This window comes from Calonectris borealis, chromosome 2, assembly GCF_964195595.1.
Source record: "Calonectris borealis chromosome 2, bCalBor7.hap1.2, whole genome shotgun sequence".
Classification (NCBI taxonomy): domain Eukaryota; kingdom Metazoa; phylum Chordata; class Aves; order Procellariiformes; family Procellariidae; genus Calonectris; species Calonectris borealis.
The window spans coordinates 42,770,201-42,791,831 of record NC_134313.1 but is presented as its reverse complement, the minus strand read 5'-3'; the positions used below and the strand labels follow the sequence as shown (position 1 = coordinate 42,791,831).

General features: G+C 40.8%; 1 protein-coding gene across 1 annotated transcript; it reads right to left on the bottom strand.

Moving 5' to 3' along the window:
• Positions 1–200: 200 nt before the first annotated feature.
• On the bottom strand, positions 201–7,812 carry CYP7A1 (cytochrome P450 family 7 subfamily A member 1). The gene is made up of 6 exons (XM_075141805.1): positions 7,733–7,812; positions 6,160–6,400; positions 4,891–5,504; positions 3,500–3,630; positions 2,366–2,541; positions 201–1,748 (listed from the first exon to the last, which is right to left on the bottom strand). The coding sequence occupies exons 1-6, from the start codon at positions 7,810–7,812 to the stop codon at positions 1,449–1,451; spliced, it is 1,542 nt and encodes a 513-aa protein (XP_074997906.1). The 3' UTR covers positions 201–1,448.
• Between the last annotated feature and the right edge of the window lie 13,819 nt (positions 7,813–21,631).

Sequence of the window (21,631 nt, the reverse complement as noted above, 5' to 3'; positions counted from 1 at the left end):
AATTACGAAGACAACACACAGGTAATAAATAATCACACACTACAGAATCTTTTTATTTACCTTTGAATATTTAGCACAGTGGATAGTGAGAAGAGAAACGGATCCATAGTTTAAAGCAGTTCTAGGACTCTGTCCAAAATTCCATGTTTAGGAAGAGCTCTATCAGCTAGGCTGAGGTCTTGCCAGAATGTGAAATTAGAAAATATCTAGTAGTCCTGTATCTCATCTTCTGTGATGAGGCTTACTTTTGAGTCAAGGACAAAAGGTCAGACCATAAGTCCTTATGGACAAAAACAAGATAACAACTATATTTTAAGTCTATTTGTTCTTTTCACTTGGCAGATGATAAGAAAAGTATCTCTTTCAGCCTGAAGATGTTTCATTAAAAAATGGACTTTTGTGACATCCATCCATCCATCCATCCATCCATCCATCATTTGCAGCAGAAAAGGACAGGGATGTTACAGAGAACCAAATTATATTATCCCTGGAACAATTGTTCTTACGGACATGCCACTACTAAAAATGAAATGTGTGGGCATACCCATGGTAACTTTAATGGAATTAGACTAGGAAGACCTAAGGAGTATGACCAATGGAGGCTTATGGAAATACAGAGTTCAGAGAATGGTGCAAAATCTAACCAGAACTACTGGTGAATATATGGTGGCTATTTATTTATCTCCATATTGGCGTTTAAGCTGGCTAGTTTAAAGCTGGCTTAGGTGGCTTTGGCATAAATCTTTGAGAATGTTAAGACATTAAAATGACAAACAGTCTAGAGATGCATTTGGTTCAGCCAATATCATTTATTTTAACACAGTTACAACTTTCTGAAAAGAAGTATATTACAGTGAATATAATATAAGTTTTGCAGTTCCACTAGAACGTGAACATTTTTGTAGATTTTCTTCAAGTCTTTTTCTAGTTTTTCATAAAACCATAGAGGTACTTCCCCAGGAAACTCTCCTCTCCCCACTGCGAATCTGCCTTTATACAATAAGATTTTTATTTCACCTGTGGGGAGAACCACCATCCCCAACATTTCAATTATAAAAGAGAATAAGTTTTAACTGTAGTTGAATTTTGACAATTATTTTGAATTAGCTGATTAAATTCTAACTAACTCTGGGAAACTATTTGCTGACAGAAAAAAAAAAAAGAACTACTGTACATGCACAATTCAGAATCTTAACTTGCATTTCAAAACGGTTGGTAAAAGAGTAAACATTTGTATCAACACAGTGCATTAAACCCACTGCATGCTGGTACCGTAATGATACACATTACGCATTTTCCAGTAAACTGATGAATTAGCATCTTCATACAGATTTTCCCCCAGACTTGCAACGTTTCATTTGCATATATACATAAAATGTATATAAAGTATATGTTATGTAGTCCATTTATATAGTACATAGTTTATATGTATAATAAAAAATATATATTCATAGACATTTCAGTCTATACCTGAAATCAATGTCATTGGCTGGTTGCAAAATACCCAGTCCTGCACGGGATTGATCTAAAGAAGGACATTGCACATTATTGTCCACAAGCTCTATCTCAAAATATGAAAAAATCAAAGTCAAAAATTGTTTAATTTCATGGACAGCAAATAACCTGCCAGGGCATTTTGCTATGCCTGTCCCAAATGGCATATAGTAATACTTCAACTTGCGACCGTTGCGGTAGAAGTCAGTCTTTTCTTCTCCGTTCTCATTGAGAAAGCGATCATATTTGAATGTCTGTAATTAAACCCACAAAAGAGTTACTTGATATTTGAATACCTCCAAAGACTAGCTAATACCATTAAGACACAAAATGCAGGCTGGAAAAGGAGAGCCTCTAGCAGTAAGCGTTGTATAGTAGCGCCAGGCCCCGTGGTGCTGGTTTGGAGAGGGTAGACCTTGAGAAGCTCTGGTATGTGGGACATGATCCCAGGTTTTTTGCAGATAACTCTCCTTTTCTTTTCTGACCTCTTAAAATAAGGATTATAACCTGCATCCTTGTTCATGCAACAGAACTGGAAGATTTCTCATTCTGTGCCTTTGGGAAAATATTCTTATCCTTGTCCTCCCTCGAACCCCCCATAATGGTGATCTTTCCTCACTGAGGAAGGCAGTAAGTAGAAGGCTCTCTTGGGCTGGCAGCATACTTTTTGGTTACACTAAAACATGTTTTGCAGATAGTGCTTGCACTGACGTTTTTCTTTTTCTTGCCTATTGTTACGTCTCCAGGTGTAAGAACAGACTGGAGTACAATAGAAAACCAGCTGTGGGGGCACCCCTGATAAATGCTCTTTTTAAAGGCCTGTTAGCTTCTGCTAGAGCTCAGAGTTTAATGCACTTTGATAAATACTTACCATGGGATCAGCATAGATTTCTGGATCAAAATGCAAGAGTTGAGGGTAAATAGCTACAATATCGTCACTGCGAATGTTGTAAAAATCATTCTCTAAGTGCAAAGTGAAATCCTCCTTGGCAACTCGGAAAGTCATGGATGCACTCGATAGCCTCATTGCCTCCTTGATGATGCTGTCTATAGGGAGAGGAAAAGGAACGATTACCATGGAAATAGTATGTGTATGTCCTTGGGGGAGGTCATGCATTTTGAACTATTTCAAACCCATTATCAAATCCTGCATTTATTAGAAGAAATATTTTAACAATAACCTTCTAAACACCTAAGAAAGTATCTTTCTCATTTCTTTTTACCATTATTATTCCTTTGCAGATAACACCGAGAACATAATCCGCTTTCCCCCAGAAAAATACTTAGAGTTGATGCAACAGAATCTTTGAAAGTGAGACACATTTTCACTCTGAGATAAAGAACATACCAGTCAAAACTGGAAACATCATAACAAAAAAAAAAAAGAAACAGTGCAGTGATCAGGATTTTCTGAAACTTTAAAAGGTGGTGCATAGAAACCAGTACTCAGAAAAAGTAACTTGGGGTTTTCTTGTTTCAATATAAGCTGATTTTTTTTTTAAAAAAAAAAGCAACTGTAGTTAAAGGGTGACATTTTCAAAACTCTCTGTAACTTGGACACTTTTGAAAAATGTGCCTATAATTTGAAAAATATTAAGAAGAAATAAAAGTAATGGTATTAGAAGATATTGCTTCACATCATAAGAATTGGGATATAAAATTTGGCAACGCCCTTTTATTTGATCTAAAGTCATTACTAAACAAAATATTGTTCTGAATTATCCATGGTCTCCAATACTACGTTATGTAGCTGTGTAGCAGTATTGAGACATGCCATTACCCACCAAAAAGTGCTATTCATGTGAATTTTGATACTATCAGTACCACCTGGGACATTGGGAAGACTGATTGTGTTGGCTATTGCTAAGGAACATAATAGGGTTTTGTTCTAGTGTTTGTTGGCTAATTCCGTAGTAAATCCATAGCAAGCATTTATACGGTAACAAATAGAAGACTATGAAAATTGTGGGGTGATTTCTGGTACTCCTGCATAAAATAATCATACCTAGTACTGGCATATTATCCAGCTGTTTTCGGTTCAAGGAAATATGTTTGCCATCTAAGCTGATCTTCTCTCCGGCACTTTCCAAAATGCTTTGCACTTCTTTGGTAGCAGCTCTCATTGCTTCTGGACTCCTAAGATCAAAAGAGCAGAAGTATAACATAATTTTACACTTAAGAATGCTTTAAAAAGGGGTTTTGCCATTAACTTTCTTCCTGACTAAAATTTAGTTTGTTAGCTGACAAGTACAACCTTCCAAAATGAAAATGTTGCAGCAAAATGCTGCAACCACACTTTTTCATGTCTTGGCAAAGGTACGATAGCTTCAAAAAAAGGAAAAGAACCCCAAGTATTTGATTCTATCTCCAATGACAAGTGGGACAGAACTGATGTGCATAACTCAGGTAATAAACAGTAATGTCACTAAAAAGCAATGCCAAGAATAACAAATAAAACAATCAGTTATAGATTAGGAAATAGCCCCACTGCGGGTAGAAGGTTTAGGAACAGGTTCATAGATCAGTTTTATAACATCACTTATCCTGGATGATGTCCTATTATGTGGCAATATTCTGTCTAGCTGAAAAGAATCTTCCTAACGCTAAAAGTCCACATAATATCCTTCACTGTCTAGACTCTTACAGACATGGAATATATGAGCTATGGTGAAATACGTATAGATAATAATACAGGATGCAATAGTGTCTTGATGAAGGCACAATCAATCAGGGTGTTAAAAGACTCCAAGACCAGAAGACCTAAAGCCAAAGCATTCTTGGAATGAAAAGTATTAAAGAACCTCAGATATTAGCATTTGCAGGTGGATATGAGGGTGCAAGCCACTGGCTAAATAAAAACTCAGCAATTTAGATATCTACTTAAGAGTTAGTCATGCTGAGGTAGATTATAATCCACAGAGGCCCACTCTAAAATGGACATTTAATAGTATTACCTGAACTGTGCACTCCTCTCATGAGTAACAAGCTCAGCAGCTGCAGTCTATGCTGCAGCCGCAGTAGGATCTATCAATGTATAAACAATTTTCTATTAAGTATAGAAAACAATAATGAAGTTAAAGCTCATTTTGCCTGCTCTAGTGAGAAGGTCTAAAAATGTCTGATCATATTGGGATCCTTCAATACAGAGTGTAGCATTGTCCTGGAGTGTTTTTTTTTGAAAAACTTCTACAGAATTGGTCTGTGGTACCACTACTTGATCTCAGACAAGTGAAGGGGATTTCTGTGGAATTCCGGAACAACATGCCACTTCTGTTGTAATCAGTAAGCTTTTTGACACTGATCAGGTATCAAGCAGTGGAATTTGCCTGTAATAACAAACTGTTTTCTGAAAGACAACAATTTTCTTGTTTGGAAACAAGAAGCATTGGGACTTACTTAAGAAGATAGAACAAGCTCCAAAACGTGGCAGGAATGGTGTTGGCTTGCGAGGCCCAGAGCACCGCCACATGGGTCTTCGCTTTTTCCATGTCATCGAAGGTTGACAGAGTGTCATTCAGGAACATGCGGAGGGTGACAAGCTCAGAGAGGTTGTCCCTCTTCAGGAGGTTCTTGTGGAGGAGTGCCTCTCCCAGCTTCTCACGTGCGCTGTGGGCACTCTTGAAGAGGTGGATAGGCAGCCCCGCCACGAGGGCTGGAAAGATCCTATCAAATTCCTTGAAGTTTTCAAGGGCATTTAGGATATGAGCTCTCTCAGTTTCCTGCTTTGATGATAGATTTTTGTCATGATTTGAATTAAATTCTTTACCAAAAAGTGTTAAAAAGCCAGACTCAAACATCACCTGGCAACAGAACTTATAAAGTCCTTCTGTCACCCAGGCATTAGACTGAAGTTTAGATGTTCTTGACTGCAGCATGACGTATTGTAGGTTTTCCATCATTGCTTCAATGAGGGCATCTAGGGCATTACCTTGAAGGGTTCTAATGAAAGTCTGATGAAAATTTTCAGTGGTGTTTCCCTCTGCTGGGTCAATGCTACCGTGCCCAAAAGCCTGTCACAAAATAAATTGGATGCATGATAAATAAGGCCTGCCATAACCTTGATGATAAAGTCTAACAGAAATTAAAGCCAAAGTATAACTTCATAGCTTAGTAGAGGGAAGCATAATAAGGGCTGTTAATACTAGAACTGATACTTTCTCAGTGAACCATAGCAGTTAAGTAGGCAAATGAAAATAGATTCAAATAGATGCTTACAAATAAATGGACATGGTTACCTAGACCTTCATTCAACTCCCATTGACATCAACAGGAGACTTTTTGCTTACTTAGTAAGAGTTTGACTGAGCTCCTACTGTGTTGCATCATTTTTTTAAGGCACTAGGACCAAATCTTCCATAATGATGAGCACCTCTTGAAGAAGGTTTCAACTTCAGCAAGCTATGTTATCATTTTGCAGATGGTGCTAATTGCATTTCTACTTCAGCAATTTGGGATACTACCTGACTAAATAATGTCATTCTTGGACAATACAAATCACTGCAAATTTCCTTTCCATTAAGGAAAGGGAAAAAAAGATCCCAATGTGCAATAGAAGTGCAGAAATGTGAACCCAATGATATTTCAGTATAGAGATTAACTGGCTACATCTGTCCTGCCAGCAGATACTTTGCATGTTAGATATTAAAACCAGTTTTGAAGTGGTACCTTGGCAGAAGCAGCAAAATGGAACTTTTTCCAGTCCAAGTGTTTTCCCTGGCGTATCAATGCATGATATGAAAAAGGGTCAGTGAGGAAATGAATGTATTTCCCCGCTACTCGGCAAGTGAATATGTGGCCGTGCTTCTTCTGCTTTTCTCTGAGGAATTCAAGGGGGTTGGCACTGAACTGCAAGGCACAGCCCAGGTATGGGAGGAATCCATTTTCAAGTGGTGGCTCACCTTGTCGCCTACAAAACACAAACAAAAGATTAATTTAGAAGTATGTATAAAGATCTCTCCTCCAGGACTCCAGGTAAGTAAAATGATGATGCTAGGCTTTTTCTAATGTGAAAAAATGTAAAAAAAAATCCCCAAACAAATAGTATATTGGCAAATAATTTTCTCCCCTTTAAGGAGTAAGCCTATTGTGAGGTCTATGGCATACAAGAAAGAATAACAGCCTGCATTACAATAAACATAATAAAACACAGTTTGATTATGTCATTTTTCTTTTCCCTAGATCAGGAGTATATTTTTCACTTGTTTAAATGCAGCATTGTGGCCACTAGCTAACCTGCCCAGTTACATAATTGTCCGATAAATGAATAATCCATCCCACTAATATTGTCTGATACATTTTTGGGCAACGGCATTCACAATTCAATTTGAATACCAAGGGGAATAGCCTTTTGAGTGTAGAAAGGTTGTTATTATTGGCATATCCCATTTGGACCAGATCCTGCTGAAAACAGTGGGAATATTGCCATGATCTTCAGTAAGGATAAGAGTTAGTCTTTCAGGCATAGTGTCACTAAGCACATGCTTTAAGTTAAGCATGTGCTTAAAGTGAAGTATATGCTTAAATTATATTTTTTATTCTCAGTCAGAAAACTACTTTCCTGCATAAGGACAGCGTAGCTGCTAAAATAACTTTCAGATAATACTTTAGCTTTTCTAGTACATTCCTGATGGTTATTATCTGAAGTTAACTATTTTCACCTTTTTTATTAAACTTTTTAAAGTAAAACAAGAAAATGACTGCTGAAAAATACAAAATTACAATAGGTAAGCAAATTACTTGCTCCCTATGTAAATGTGCCAGCAGGATAAATGCTTCTAAGGAATATGTATTCAACATAGTAAGGTACATAAATATTATCTGTATTAAACTCTGTAACTAGATATGATAGAGTGATAATATGAAAATGTTTGTAAGTAGGTATTAAACTATAATTAGATATAAGTAGGTATTAGCTGTGATTACAATGCAGGTAAAACTATAGCTCAGTACTTCAGGAAATCAGAACATGCATATTCATATTTTAATTACCTCATTTATGCATAGATTTGTATCTACAGCTATGTCTAGGCATTACCTCACTATTATTAAAAAGCCCGTACACAAAAATTCTGTTGTAAAATAAATTTCTCAAAAAACCAAACTACAGTGTTGCCCATGCTACCTTGCATCTGTCCATCTGACAGTCTTAAGATTACACTTCTTTTAGCTATATACACAGTATATTTGACAGAAGTAAAGGCTAGGTACACTGAGATGCATTTACAAATAGATTCCTTACCTCCTCCTCCTCCCTCGAAGAAACCAAAACCCACAACAGAGTATTATCACTGTTCCCCAGATCCACGATGCTACGAACATTTCTGGTAATGCCCAGAAACTTCCAAGTGGAAAACTGGTAACTACCAGTATGGCAGGAGAGGTGACTGAGAATGATACAGAAGACGGGTCACAATTTATATACGGTAGGTGCACCACTGTATCTAATGGCCTTCAGTCAACCTAGCAAGCTATTGATTAACCATTTCTGGAGAGCGCCCGTTTTGTCTCTGTTCTGACATCTTTCTGCAGAGAGCTTCGCTGGATTGATGTAGACGGTTACAGACATGGCCTTGAGCTGATGTCACATATCAGCACTGGTTCCAAAGTAACCAAACAGCTGTAATAGTTGATAATTTGAAGGTCTGTCAGGTGTATTTTGATCTATCCTGCAGATTTACCAATTGCAGTTTATAGTTCAAGTTTAGCAATGTATGAAATGGCTACTGACAGGCGTCCAGAGGATTCAGACTGGGCTAAATGGTGGCTGCAGTTCGTGTCGTCCTTTAGCTGCCAGCCTGCTCATCCCCTCCCTTCTCCTTCTTGTGGGATTGCCCTGGCTCTGGTGTGCCACTGCGAGAGGGAATGGTGGGGGGTTCGGCTGCAGGTGAAGGGATGGCTGCAGTGGTGGATTTACTCTTTCTAACAACGTTTCTCTGGTAGAAAGGGAAAAATGGGCTTTCTGTAATGCAGCATGTGAGAGAAGAAAGCAGGATTAGACAACCATACTGGTTTTTTCTTCAATGTCCTTGGATCACTTTTTACCCTCCCATTTAAATCTTCTGCTTTCTGCCTTTGCTCCAAGCTGTACAGCACCAATTCTGTCAAGTTTGCAGCCTCGGAATATGATCGCGGGTCCTGTTTCAGGAAAACTCTGAAAAATGTATTGAATTTTCAGCACCTAGAGGACCAAGCCCCTTTTATTTTTCTCTAATTCAGTCCTTTCTGCTTAAATATATCCCTATGTACCCATTTTCTCTTATCATCCACATGGAGTTTTGCCATGCCCTGTCCATACATTGCTAAGTCCTTTCTAATGATGTGCTGCGTAGGCATATTCCTAGCCCCGAAGAGGTGCTACTTCAAGTATAAGTGCTGCAGAGTGGCCAGGAGAACAACAGGAGAGACAAATATTGTTAATTCAGGGGGAAAATTATCTAGATGGGAGAAGGAGGAAAGGAGTAAAGACGACCTGTTTGGGATAGAGGACTGGGTTAAGTGGGGGGCCAGCTGCAAAGGGCCAAATGGAAGATTGGAAAAAACGTCTACTAGCTGTGGGCTGGAGATAATCCAGGCATAAAGTAACTGCAGGAGGTATTGCAGCTGCCCAAAGGTCAGCGTTGGGAGTGCTCCTGGACGTGCTCCTATTTGGTAGAGAGTATGTCAAGCTTCTCCTTGCTGTTCTCCCTCAAGGCTAAGCTGTGGGGAGTAGGAGAGCACTTTTGGTGCTCAGAAGAGGGAAAAGGGTAATCTGGGATGAATTTAGTGATCATTAAATAGAAATCCCCTCTTGTGGTTCAATCTTATGAGGAGTGGCTGAGGGAACTGGAGCTGTTTAGCCTGGAGAAGAGGAGGCTGAGGGGAGACCTCATCGCACTCTACAACTACCTGAAAGGAGGTTGTAGCGAGGTGGGTGTTGGTCTCTTCTGCCAAGTAACCAGCGATAGGACGAGAGGAAATGGCCTCAAGTTGCACCAGGGGAGGTTTAGATTGGACATTAGGAGAAATTTCTTTACTGAAAGAGTGGTGAAGCCTTGGAACAGGCTGCCCGGGGAAGTGGTGGAGTCACCATCCCTGGAAGTATTTAAAAGACGTGTAGATGAGGTGCTTAGGGACATGGTGTAGTGGGCATGGTGGTGTTGGGTTGATGGTTGGACTCGATGATCTTAGAGGTCTTTTCCAACCTTTATGATTCTATGATTCTATGATTCTAACTGAAGACTCAAGAAAAGTTAAAGAACAAGTCACGAGGGCTAGGCTGCTGCTTGTTTGAAATGAACAAGTACCATGACTAACTTGCATAGTGAGGGTTGTTGGATGGCCATTGAAAAAAAGGGAAGGGCTATGTTATTTCTCTTATGATGCTAGTTTAATCACTTAAGACTAAACCTTTTTCCCTTTCTGTGGCTAACTAGTGAGAGTTCAAACTTCGGCTTGCCCCTAGCATCTGGCATTAAGCCATTGAGGAGGCAGCTCAGGTAGCGTATAGTGATGTCTCATTAGTCATTTAGGGCCTAATATGTTTCTAAAAGAGAAACTGATAGGTTTTAGTCACTTTTTCAGACTCACTTTTGTACCAGTTTTTGTTGGTATCCCTACGGTTGTATGATAAAACAGTAAAGGTTTGGACTTTTCACTGAAGTCTGCCACTTTGAGCACTACACTGCAAATCTGGTAGATGGGAATATTGTCCTGGCTTCAAACCAAAGAAGGCAATGAGGCATAGGATAGCTCTGTGGAAATGCCATTACATTTGAGGCAATTTTTAAGTTTCTATACTGAAGAAAGAACTTTTTGCAGCATTGAGGTTTGCCCTCACTTAATCTAATAGCCAACTCCTTTTGCATGTCAGCTCAAGATCCAGTCCTCCACCCCATTTCCATTTAAGCACAGGTGTTTCTTGTATTTTCCTAGAAAAACTGCTTTTTCATTAGCTGAATTTAGCCTGTTATAACAGAATTGCTTTATAAAATTCATGCTTTCCCATTTCCTGCTTGTTTCCGTTACGGGAAATTTCAGTTCTGGATGTCATCTTTGACTACCTCCTATCTTCATCCTAAACAAGTGTGATCATTTTATTATGTTTGTGCCTAATTCTTATTGCATGTGTAGGTCTTAGCCTTTTTATGTCTAAACAGCACTGAATAAGAAAGTTAGAAGCTTGTGTCAGTTTTGTATCTAATACACAGGAATAACGTTTAACCAGCAACAGATACCTGGTGGCTCCTCACATTATCGTGTTGCACCAGGTAGAGCTGCCAGTCACACTTGACTTTTCCTTACATGCTTTGGGTAGCTGTGCTGCGGTGTGATGATAATACCATTTATAAACAGCATCCTGCTGCCACAACAGGAGTAACTTCTCTAAAGCTGCCCACCTTCTTTCTCTTTTTGATTTGTACATATATAATAGTACCTATTTAAGGTAGGACTTGGGTTCAGACCGATGCACCGCTTTCCCCAAAAGGGTATCAAGACATTTTTCACCTAGATACACCCACTGGCTGTGGGCAGAGGCTGCCAGGAGCACTCTTATCTACCACCTCTGCTCCAGCCGGTGAAGTGTGTTTGGTCACGGCCTCCATGGAGCCAATACTGTTCCCATAAAGCAAACAGGCCCAGCCTACTTCTGGAGAGGACCTGCAGTGATTCACGAAGCCTAAGAGAAGTCTTCTGGCTTGTTTCCTATAGCTGCTCAGAAACAACTCACTAACCATCAAAACCCCAGCTTCATCTCATACGTTGTAGCTATATGGCTTTCATCAGCCATGACCCACACATGGTGTTTAAATAGACAATAATAGTTAGGCCAAGCTAAGGTGAATAATTTTTCCAGGTTACTGATGGCTTCATAACTCGAAGGCACTGGTGCACAGAAGGATGTGATGGAGTTATGAGAAGCTGCTGATTACATTTGGCAGTAAATAGCAAATTTGCACACAGCTAACTATAAAACCTGCTTATTCATTGGAAGTAAATAAGAGATACACCCTATAAAGAAATGATTGACTTTTTTTCTCTTGCAAGTGTTGCGAGAACTGGATTAATGTCTTTCATCAACAGATGAAAAACACTGAAACCGCACAAAAAACCAGCTCAGCACCGCGAAGGCAGCCCTGCAGTTCACAGAGCAGGAGCAGTTTGATATGCTACAACCAAGAGATGCAATTGCAGCTATGAATCATTTCTGCAGCTGTGAAACATGTAAAAGACATCTCAGAAAGGTGGAGCAGTGTGAAAGGAAAGCATAAACAAAAAGTGTAGAAGTCATACAGCGCAGCCGCTTGTAGCTCAGAACCTTTTGCAGCCAGAAAATTGTTAATAAGTAATTTTATATCACCACCTACTGGTAAACCTCTTTGAATGACACTTGTGTGTGTGTTCTACAGCAGTCATCAAACTTTTCTAGGCAGTATTTGTTTCCTGTTTCTATAAAACAAAAATGGTATTTATTCTATGTGCCTATGTATTTTTCTTTGTATTTACAGACAGGTATAGCTTTTATGAAAGCTATCATACTGCTAGTTTCTGGGGAAGAGTGACTTAGGTTTTTTCAGAGCGTGGGTGTTTTGGAGGCCATGGATTGCTGTCTGTGCTGATATGCTGGGTAACACTGCTGAGGTTCCTGAGGGCCGAGCTGAAAACCTGGCTTTTCTGGGATCACTGCGAATGTTGCCATTGACTTCAACACAACCAGGGTTTTACTCTTCACCAGTCATAAGAAGCAGCTATTTTTAGAGACGAATGACAGCTGTCATCACACAAGATCCTGTATTGAGGGGACAGTCCAGAAATTGAAGGTCCTTGTCCAGCATCAGTGTTGACTTGACACAGCCACCATACATCTAGAAACTGGAAAGCATCAGTGATGCTCCAGGCACAGAGGAGACAATGCTGGCTGCCGTGTCCACCAGCAACAACAGACCTGACCTCTCACCACAGCACCCCATCGCCCAGCCTGCCCTCACTGTGGTTTTCCAGAGGTCAGCACTGGTTCCTGGCTGCACTTTGGCAAAGACCTGCCCTTGCAAGGATCAGTTAACAACAGACAAGCCATTAAGTCCTGTGCCTCATCTCCATTGCACTCCAGTTTTTCTGCGCTTCCCCTTGAGGGAAAATCACTACGAGGAAATGGAATTACGGCACCTCTTGATTGCTGCCTCTTCTGATCCTGTCTTATTTTCTCCATCATTTTACAGCTTTGTTGGAAGAGCATTAACTAGCTGCTATTATCAAATGATCATGCCAGAAAAGTAGTGTCTTCCCCCAAAAGACCATAATCCCAGAAGTAAATCCAGCAAATCCCCAGCTGGATTCACCTTTTCCCTGGTTTTCTTGGGTCAATGGAAAAGGTGGAAGTCTTGTATACCTAAATAAGAATAGATTATCTAAAAGAATATGAGTGAAATGATATTAAAGATGCTGTAGAGAATAATGCTAATCAATTTAATTATTTAATGATCTACACATTTTTCTGTAGAATGTTTGAATGTAGTATGATAGTGACACAACTCTTTTGTAATCTGATATCTTTGTGATATCTTTGACCCTGTTATTTTTTTTTCATTACGAAGCACTCTGCATATACAATGCCTTGTATTTGCATTAGGATAATCAACATTGGTGGGTTATGAAGTTGGACAGGCTTGGGAACTAGGTTTATTTGCATCCTATTTCAGGACAATTGCCCCTGAGCATTTAAATAATAGTATGGACAGATGTTTCCTCTAATGACCAAGTTAATATTTACATAATTATCTCGGAGTATCCTCTGAATGTGCTCATACACCAGATAATGAACTTTGCTTGCTTACACCATATCAGTTAATTTTCTCTCTGGGATTTTCTCTGGTTTTTTTGAATATCAATTCAAAATTTAGTAACCTTTCCATCAAAATCTGGAACTTACAATGCCACTATCTTCCCTTTAATATCAAGCATTATAAACTAAATCTCATTAACAAATACCATCCTTTCATTTGAATGAGAATATTTTAATAATATGTCGCATTTTGGCATGACAAGTTTCCTTAAAAATGTAGAAAAGGGAACGACTAAACCTATGGTTGCTGGTAACAATTGAGAATATTAAGATTTGAGTAAGTTACTTTTTTCTAGGTATTGCAGAGCAGAAACTGTAAAGAAAGAGAGCAATTATGAAAACGGAGACAAAAGAGAACTGAGATGGGAACCCAAGCAAGGAAAGGAAATGGATGCAAAATAAACCATGAGAGTTATTACTACTCACTCAGTGCAGCAAACTGCATCTTCTTAAAACAATTTTTTTTTTTTTAAACTCTGGAGTTGAACCGTATCGTTTGATAACAAAACAGCAGCTTCTATATTATCCTATTACACCTAAAAGCCTAATTGCAGGCACTCAAAACACTGAACAGGGAGAAATCAAAGCTCAGATGCAATTACAAAAATGATCACTACTACCAGATAATTATTTGGAGAAAGGAGGTTAGGTAACAAGCCAGCAGAAGATTACTACAGTACAATTGTAGATTGGATCATGCGGATGAACATGACAAGCTATTCTGGGCTGCCCCAGCAGATGGAGCAGGGAATGTACAGCACCTCCTGCCTCGCTTTGCTTTGCTTCGCTTTTCTTATGCTGCTGCTTTTTCTTTCTCTTTTTTTTTCCTTTTTTTTAAAAAAGTGCACCATCCTGTCTCTAACATACCATTGTAGCTCACTAGTTGCTTTTTTGTAACTTGTTGCGTGGATTCATCTGCCTGAGTTAGCCATCCATTAAGTGTGGCTCTTAATTCATGTCCCCTACTTCGTCATACTCACAACTCACTTTACATCTTCATTTAGAAGCCATGGAGATCGAGATGTTGAAGGTTCCCCTGTGTACCCTAAACGGATACATCTGTTTACATCAGCAGTAGCAAGTGGTGTGAGACAACATGAGTGGATATGTAGAGTGAAATGGTGCTGAAGACCTGGTATCCACTCTATCCATATTTTTTTTGTTTTTTTCTTCTGTCTTCACACTAGCTCTCTGGCCCAATGGACTGAATACTCACCAGCAGAACAGACTAGATGTCCTCCTGTATTGCAAAGGTTTACATTCACCTAAAATCAAAGAATGCATGTTGTGAAGTCCAAGCCTGCCTCACCAAATGCAAACCAAAGCATTGTAAGAGGGAACATCTGAAAGGTTTGCTGATCTAAACTAAAATGCTAAAATATGTATGCCCAAGTTTATTTCTACAAACATACGTAAGACCTTCCCCCTTTTTACTTACATATCCAAGTAAGATACTATTGCATGTGTCTTGCTGGACATCTAAATCTCATGATTGCCAGGGAAAAGATAAAAAGCTGACCAAGCAAGTCAAAACGAAGGCTCCAAATCAGCAAAGATGCTCAACAACCAACAAGAAAGCACCAAACACTTTCACAAATACCTTGGCTGTTGGTTTAGCAGACAATGCCAGCCAGAAAGGATCCGCAGCCTGTAAACGTGGGGGGCTGCCTGGTGGGCAGAGAGAAGTTACCATCACAGCCTTCCTCGGACAGTTTCTTGCTTCAGGATCCTCTATCACTTTTCCCTTGGATCTATACACAAACACAGGGATCGTTCTCTGAGAGCATCCTTGGTGGACTGCTGCTACCCTGTTGCCTAGGTATGGGAAAATTTGCCTAGAACAATTGTACATAAATGTCTTTTAATGTAGATCCAAGCTTCATTGGACTGTGCAAAATGCGAAGAACTAGATGAACTGTGGGGCACATGACTATGTGACTGAGCCACATTTTACTCTTCCGAGGGAAAATACTTGTGTCCTTCTACTACTAGAATTACTTGACTATTATATTTTCCCCATCTCTAGGTGCTACTTTTTATATTACAGTATTTATTGGAGGATACAAGCGAAGAATTGAAGAGTGAGTGCCTTTCTATATTGCAGCAGAAATCTGCCAGTCATAGCTTCAATCCTTTCCTGTGATATATTCCTCTTCATGATCATATTTCTATGCAGCCAAAGATTTTTTTTTTTTGGCTAAAGAGAACTGTGGCAGTGAACAATGTCTTCATTGTGCAGAAGAAAGGGAAAATAAGGCATGGTGTTGTAGTAGACATAATATGAAAGCAACTTCAAAGTGTGAGGCTGCTCAACTGTCCAGATTAGATTAAAAAGAGATGAATATGGGACTACAAAAACAAGCTGTCCAAAGCACAGCCCACTAGCTTTACGTGTGAATCAGCCTTCTGGCCTGAGAAAATTTAATTGCAACTGAATGCACATGGCTAATTTGAAAAACTATCTATCTCTGCCAATGTTTAACAAGTAATTCTGATTTTCCACTACCAGAATTGCTGTAATACTGCATTTTACCCATTTCTTTCTATACATTTTTATATTGTTTTTTAACTTAAATAGGCAGAGACCAGAGATCTACCTCTTATGGCTTTGCTTTGTAGATGAAAAGACTTAAACCACAAGTAGAAAGACAAAAAATGAAAAAAGAAATACACAAAAAGAACATGGAAACGTAGGAAGAAAAAACTGATGGATGAGGGATGACAGGTAGGTGTTGCAGAGAGCAGGAGCTGAGGAAGATAAAGACAAAACACAAGGTAAAAGACAGAAGCATTGAAACAGCTGGAAAGTTTACAAACGGGAACAAATGATTGCTTTTCTTAACAAATTGACAAATATCGGCGCTCCTGTAGCCATATGACTCAAGACTCTGATCTCGTAAGTTAAACAGGTTTGTTGTAGTCAGAAACGCGGTGGCAGACTTCCAAAAAAACCACTCCTGAGCTACGGAAAGCATTTGACTGCTGAGTCAGTGCGGAGACAGCTCCCCAGAAAAGCGAGGGCGCTGTGCCAAGACCAATACATGCCTTTGGATGAGCTGCCTTCTGATCGCTCCTGGCAATTCAAGTTCCCACGACAGTCCCCCCCAAAATTTTCAGGTTGGTCTAAAGACTTCCAGAACAGACTCCTTGCAAGGGAGTGAAGTTTCCCTTGATGATGAGATAAGAAACAGCCTCAGCATTGTCTTGCACCCATCCTGGAATGGGAGCGCTCAGGGGCACAAGCGCAGGGGCCACCACTGGGCAGCAGAGCTGGGCTGGGGAATGGACCCATGGTGTGCCTAAGGTGCCCCATGCAACCGCTCTCAGGGTTGGTGCTGGTGCAAGTGTATATAAGGAACCCGCTTGTGACGCATCTTTGCAGACTCCACATAGAACCGCGTATTGCAGTGGGACTCTGCCCAATGAATAGTTCATTAAATTTTTCTTTTATATTTAAGGGCAAAGGTGTGTTTAATTCTCCTTCAGGGGTACCAGAAAAATTCTCCAACAGATGCCACTGGTGAGCCTTGCTGAAGTGGTTGACGTCGCTGTGAGCCCCAGCTCTCCTTCGCTTCTTCTGCCAGAGGTTACAGCCCCAGTAGCCAGAGCAGCAAAAGGGAGGCACCCACCTCTGTCCCACCACTCCAGCCCACAGGCCGGCATCTGCTCAAATTTATCCTCAGCGGCATTTTAAGACAAAACGCCAGGCTCCCATCAAGGTGTCAGAGCTCACGTTTCCTCATGCCACTCTTGCTGCAAGCACTTGTGCCCTGTGTTCGCAAAGTGCGAAGGAGAGGTGGCCAGGGTGTCCTCCTTGAGCGGACTGTTTGCCTAATGGTCTCAGTGGAGCTTCTTGGGCAGTGGCAGTCAAGCCCATCTAAACTCCTGCTGCGTTTAGCCTTTCAGCTGACTCCAGTGTATCACTGCGACCCAGTAAAGCAGAACACAGAGGTATGCTCCACCAGGATATTTTATTTACATATTTTGAGGGCAGAGGGATCTGTCCGTAGCCCTCTAGTCTGGCTTCATGCTTCATCTAGACCACAGAATGTCAGCAAATCAGATACCATAACCTCAGCCTGAACCAGACCGTATCTAATGTGAATGTATAAAATGTAGATTTAGAGACACTGGGAGAAAGGAAAAAACATTGAATCTCTGGGGAAGCAGTGAAACAGTAAAAATTACCATTACTGTGAAATATACGTCTTATTTCTACTATGCCTGCCTTCTGTTTCTAGTCTTTACAACATGAAAACAAAGAGTACAGATTTTTGAACATTGAAATGTGTACATCAGAGATAGGAAAGAGCTGTTGCGGCTATTTAAGTCCTTTCCAGCAAAGTCCCACTTGTGGATTAGGCACAGGAAGAGCACAGTCACCCCTCCTGCCTGCCCGCGTAAAGCTCAAATCCACCCCTTCCTCGGCTCCCTTTCCTGTCTCCTCTCTCCTAGGACTGACTCAGGGTCGTGCATGAAGGAGCCCGTTGTCTGCAGGACCTCTGCTTCATCTGTTGTAAAGGTTGGAAGGTGTCTAATGAACAAGGAGGAGAGAGGAACATCTTACTGCTCACGCCCTGGACTGGCAGGCTGCAGAGTTGGATGCTGTTCCCACCTCTGCCGCAGAGCTCTCCTGCAGTGACAAACAAGTCCTCTCACCAGGCTCTCCACAAGCGGTTCCTGTGTTTTCCTCATTTTCCAGTTGCCCCACAGAGGCTCTAGAGTCTAATTTGCAGAAGTGTTGGGCGCACGCAACCGTGAGTGAAGTCAGGAAGGTAGTGATTTAACAAAAAATCTTCTGTATTCTCATAAACATGAAACACAAGTTCATAGGACTGAGAGCTCAGAATAATGCATTATGAGCGTATTCCAGTTAAGTGCCTGAATTCCCCATCTGTATCCCAAGAATTATGAGAGAAAATAAATGAGCGATTCTTTGCACAGCACTCGGACACTAGAGTGTTACTTAGAAAAGATGATGACAACATTAGTATTTCCATCTTTAGAGTGGAGTTTGAATAGCAGACAGGAAATCAGGCATGAAACTGCCAACTGAACAGTGGAAAATTATACACTCACTGAGCACCATCCACCCTATGGGCCGAGGAGGGGACAACGAAAGTAATACGTTATATTGCCCTCAAAAGATGGGATCAAACATATATGAACAGGGAGTCAGAAGCAAAGTGACTGAGGCAATTTTAATTCCAGAGGTTTCTAATGTTAAGTACCTTACTGGAAGCTCCTGTAATGTAATTTCTTCTGTATAACAGGGTCTTATGCTGAAATTCTTGTTTCTATATGCAAACTCCAAAAATTCTTGTTTACAAAGTCTAGAGGTGCTCAGTGCAATGCAGCACAGTTACTTAAGCTGTTTTGGGGCAGGTTTGTTCTAGAAATACAAACAATACATCAGGACACTCCTTGCACCTGGCTTAGAGCAGGACTCGTTAACTCCCTCATAACTACCCCAGGTACAGAACCGCTTTAATACAACTATTCTACTTCCAGTACTGACAGGGTGCTATCTTGCACAGTTTGTACATGTTTTGAGTGACCATTGATAACATCTCATTGTTGGATGGGTGGAGAGTTTCCTAACGAACAAAAGCACAATTTGTTTCCAGCTTCAAAGGAGATGTGAATTTTTGGGTAACGACCATGTATTATTAAGATTTTTGCAGCTGCTGAGAATGATACCGATCAGTAGGTGGCTTCTATTATTCTTTGAAAGTTGGCACAAGACTAGTAAAAAAACCACAAAGATTATATTGACAATGGAAAATTGCCATGGGTGTTCTAATTTAAAGAAGCAAAAATCTGGTAACTTGGCCATTTGTTCCACCTCTCTCAAACGATAGATAATCTTTTTGCAAATACCTCAGGAACTAATCAAGAGCCATTTGTTTGGGTGATTGACCTCCACTCCTTAGAGCTCCCCAATCTCGGTGAAGTTCTTAGAAAGGTACAGCTGGGCCCTTCTGCTGCCCGCCTCTGAACTCGGGGGCACAGAATTATCACCCTTGTCCCAGGTCCTCAGTTCACGTCACAGAGAGGCTGAGGTGTGTGGCATCCCCTTCCAAGCTTTGGTTTCCCCAGGAAGGAAACTCAGACCTGTGGGTTGGACTAGAAGAGTAGCTGGAATTGCCTTCGGTCTGTGTGTTCAAAGGATGAGACATGCCAAACTACGCTGGTTGCACAGATTAGACATAGCCATTTTCTAGCAATTATCTTTCTGTTTTACTATTTTTTGTTCCTACATTTAAATGAACAGTGACTTTGAGAAAGCTTTTCAGTACAACAAAGTTAATTTTCTCTGCTTTCAGCAAGGATGCATCCTCATATTGTTCTTCAAAATCTCTATTGAAATTGTGTTTCATGATACGTTTGGAGATGATGAGATTCACTTTTGTTACCAAGGTGAACGTCCCCCAGGTGGACAGGGTGCCACCGTTACTGCCTGTAACCTGGACTTTGCTTGTTCTTAGATTACGTGTTGTTAATTAAGTGCACACAGAGTATGCCCAGCAAGTAATAGACTATAGGAAGCCACTTCCTTTATGATGATGTCCTAGTGAAAATGAACATCCATTACAGTCTCATGGGTAAAATCAAGAAGTATGCATTGACAGTGCAGGTCTGACATCCACCAGCAACCGCTGCTACCTTGAGAGCAGGCTGTCTCGAAAGACCATGACAAGAGATAAAGTAATGTAGAAATAGCAGACAACAACCTAGCTTTCTGGAGAAAAGAGCAATGTCTTTGCAACGAGAGGGGCATTCAACGTCAAACCAAAAGAAAACATTCCCCTTCCATTGTCAGCACCAGCGTCCAGCAGAATTGCACCATCTGGACAACTGTCAATCGCACACCTACAATTTCCATGTTATATGGACACTACAGTGGTCTTGATTCTGCAGGGTGGGTACACGGCTTCACTGCACTGAGCTCGTTGCAGGATGAAGAGTTACACCTTCATTCTGAGCATGCAAAGTTTTAAACCTTTCGCTGCACTTATGTTAAAAATCACTTTTGGCTATGCAGAAAATTTAATGCTACAAAAGCAGTAATCATCTGCTGTTATTAAACCGAGCTAGATTCCCTCCCTCCCTCCTGGCCCAGAAGGCACCTAACACAGGGTTTTTGTGAACTCATACCCTAAGCCCAAAATTGCACTTCATATATATTTAATGATCTGTAGTTGCATGACTCAGTGGCCAACGGTTCAGAGGTTCATGCAGGAAGGTGCCAGGCCTGGCTCATTGTTGGATATAGAAAGAGAAGCCTTCTGAGCAGCCGGAGAGAGGCTGTACCTCTGTATTCAGCACTGCTGCGGCTGCTACCTCAATCCTACGCACCCCTGTGGTGCTCACCAAAGATACTGGCAACTGGAACGGATCAAGAAGCTTAAGAGGATTGGAAGATATACATTGTGACAAAATCTCTGTTTAGCTTAACTAGGGTTATAATTGCACAGTCAGCTCAAATGATGAGACAGCCTGTTAGTGGCAGAAGGAAGGGAATCACCTTTCCCTCTCAATCCCATTTCTCCTTCCTCCTCCTCCTTTCTCCTGTTTCCAGCCTCACGCTCCCTTCCCTTCCTCTGGCGGGCGCTGGTGCTTGCGAGATCCTTTCGTTGCTGGTTTGACTCACTAACCCAGCAGAAAAACATTCATGTTTTTTGGTGGATTTGATTTCTGCTAGACTAGTGAGTTAAGCTGTCCCATGGAAGAGCCTGATAACTGCTGGGACTGGGTGAGGACAGGAGAAAGGGACCTCCTTCCTCAGTGCTGGCAAACTGTTAAAACTCTTCTAGTGAACACTCTGGTTTCTTAGCTGAAGTGATGCTTTAGGGTGCTTAGCACATTTAATTGTCTATATGATGAACAAGATTTGACAACAGGCAGTCTAGTGCAGAAGGATTGAAAATTGATGCTATAAATTCATGCTATAAATAAGGCAAATATGGAATAATTTTAATAATTGAGTATGAAAGCCTCTTTCTGAGGTTGTCACGGGACTTCCCTGTCAGTGTACGCTTTACATGATGGTTTCTCCAGGGGAGCTTCTCCAGGGGATGTGCTCTGCTTCAGGTGGTGACGTGGCCACCCCGGCTCTGGCGTGTCGCAACTCACCAGCGCCTGGCCGGGACACCCGCAGAACAAAGCTGACACAAATCAGCTAGCGGAGCGTGCTTCATTACAGGGGGGGGAAAAAAAAGAAGTTGGGAAATGAGTAGAAAGGGATACTTTGTCCTTCATGAAGGTGGCAGCTACGAACCAATAAAGGCGAGTGACTGATGAAAAGGCAGCGCAAAA

What these genes read in the sequence shown, in the direction of transcription:
- CYP7A1 (XM_075141805.1), bottom strand. Translation starts at nt 7,812, where the DNA reads ATGTTCGTAGCATCGTGGATCTGGGGAACAGTGATAATACTCTGTTGT. An exon ending in CTTCGAGGGAGGAGGAGGAG is followed by an intron (nt 6,401 to 7,732) that starts GTAAGGAATCTA and finishes TGTGTTTTGTAG; the next exon opens with GCGACAAGGTGAGCCACCAC. An exon ending in AAATCTATGCTGATCCCATG is followed by an intron (nt 1,749 to 2,365) that starts GTAAGTATTTAT and finishes GTTTAATTACAG; the next exon opens with ACATTCAAATATGATCGCTT.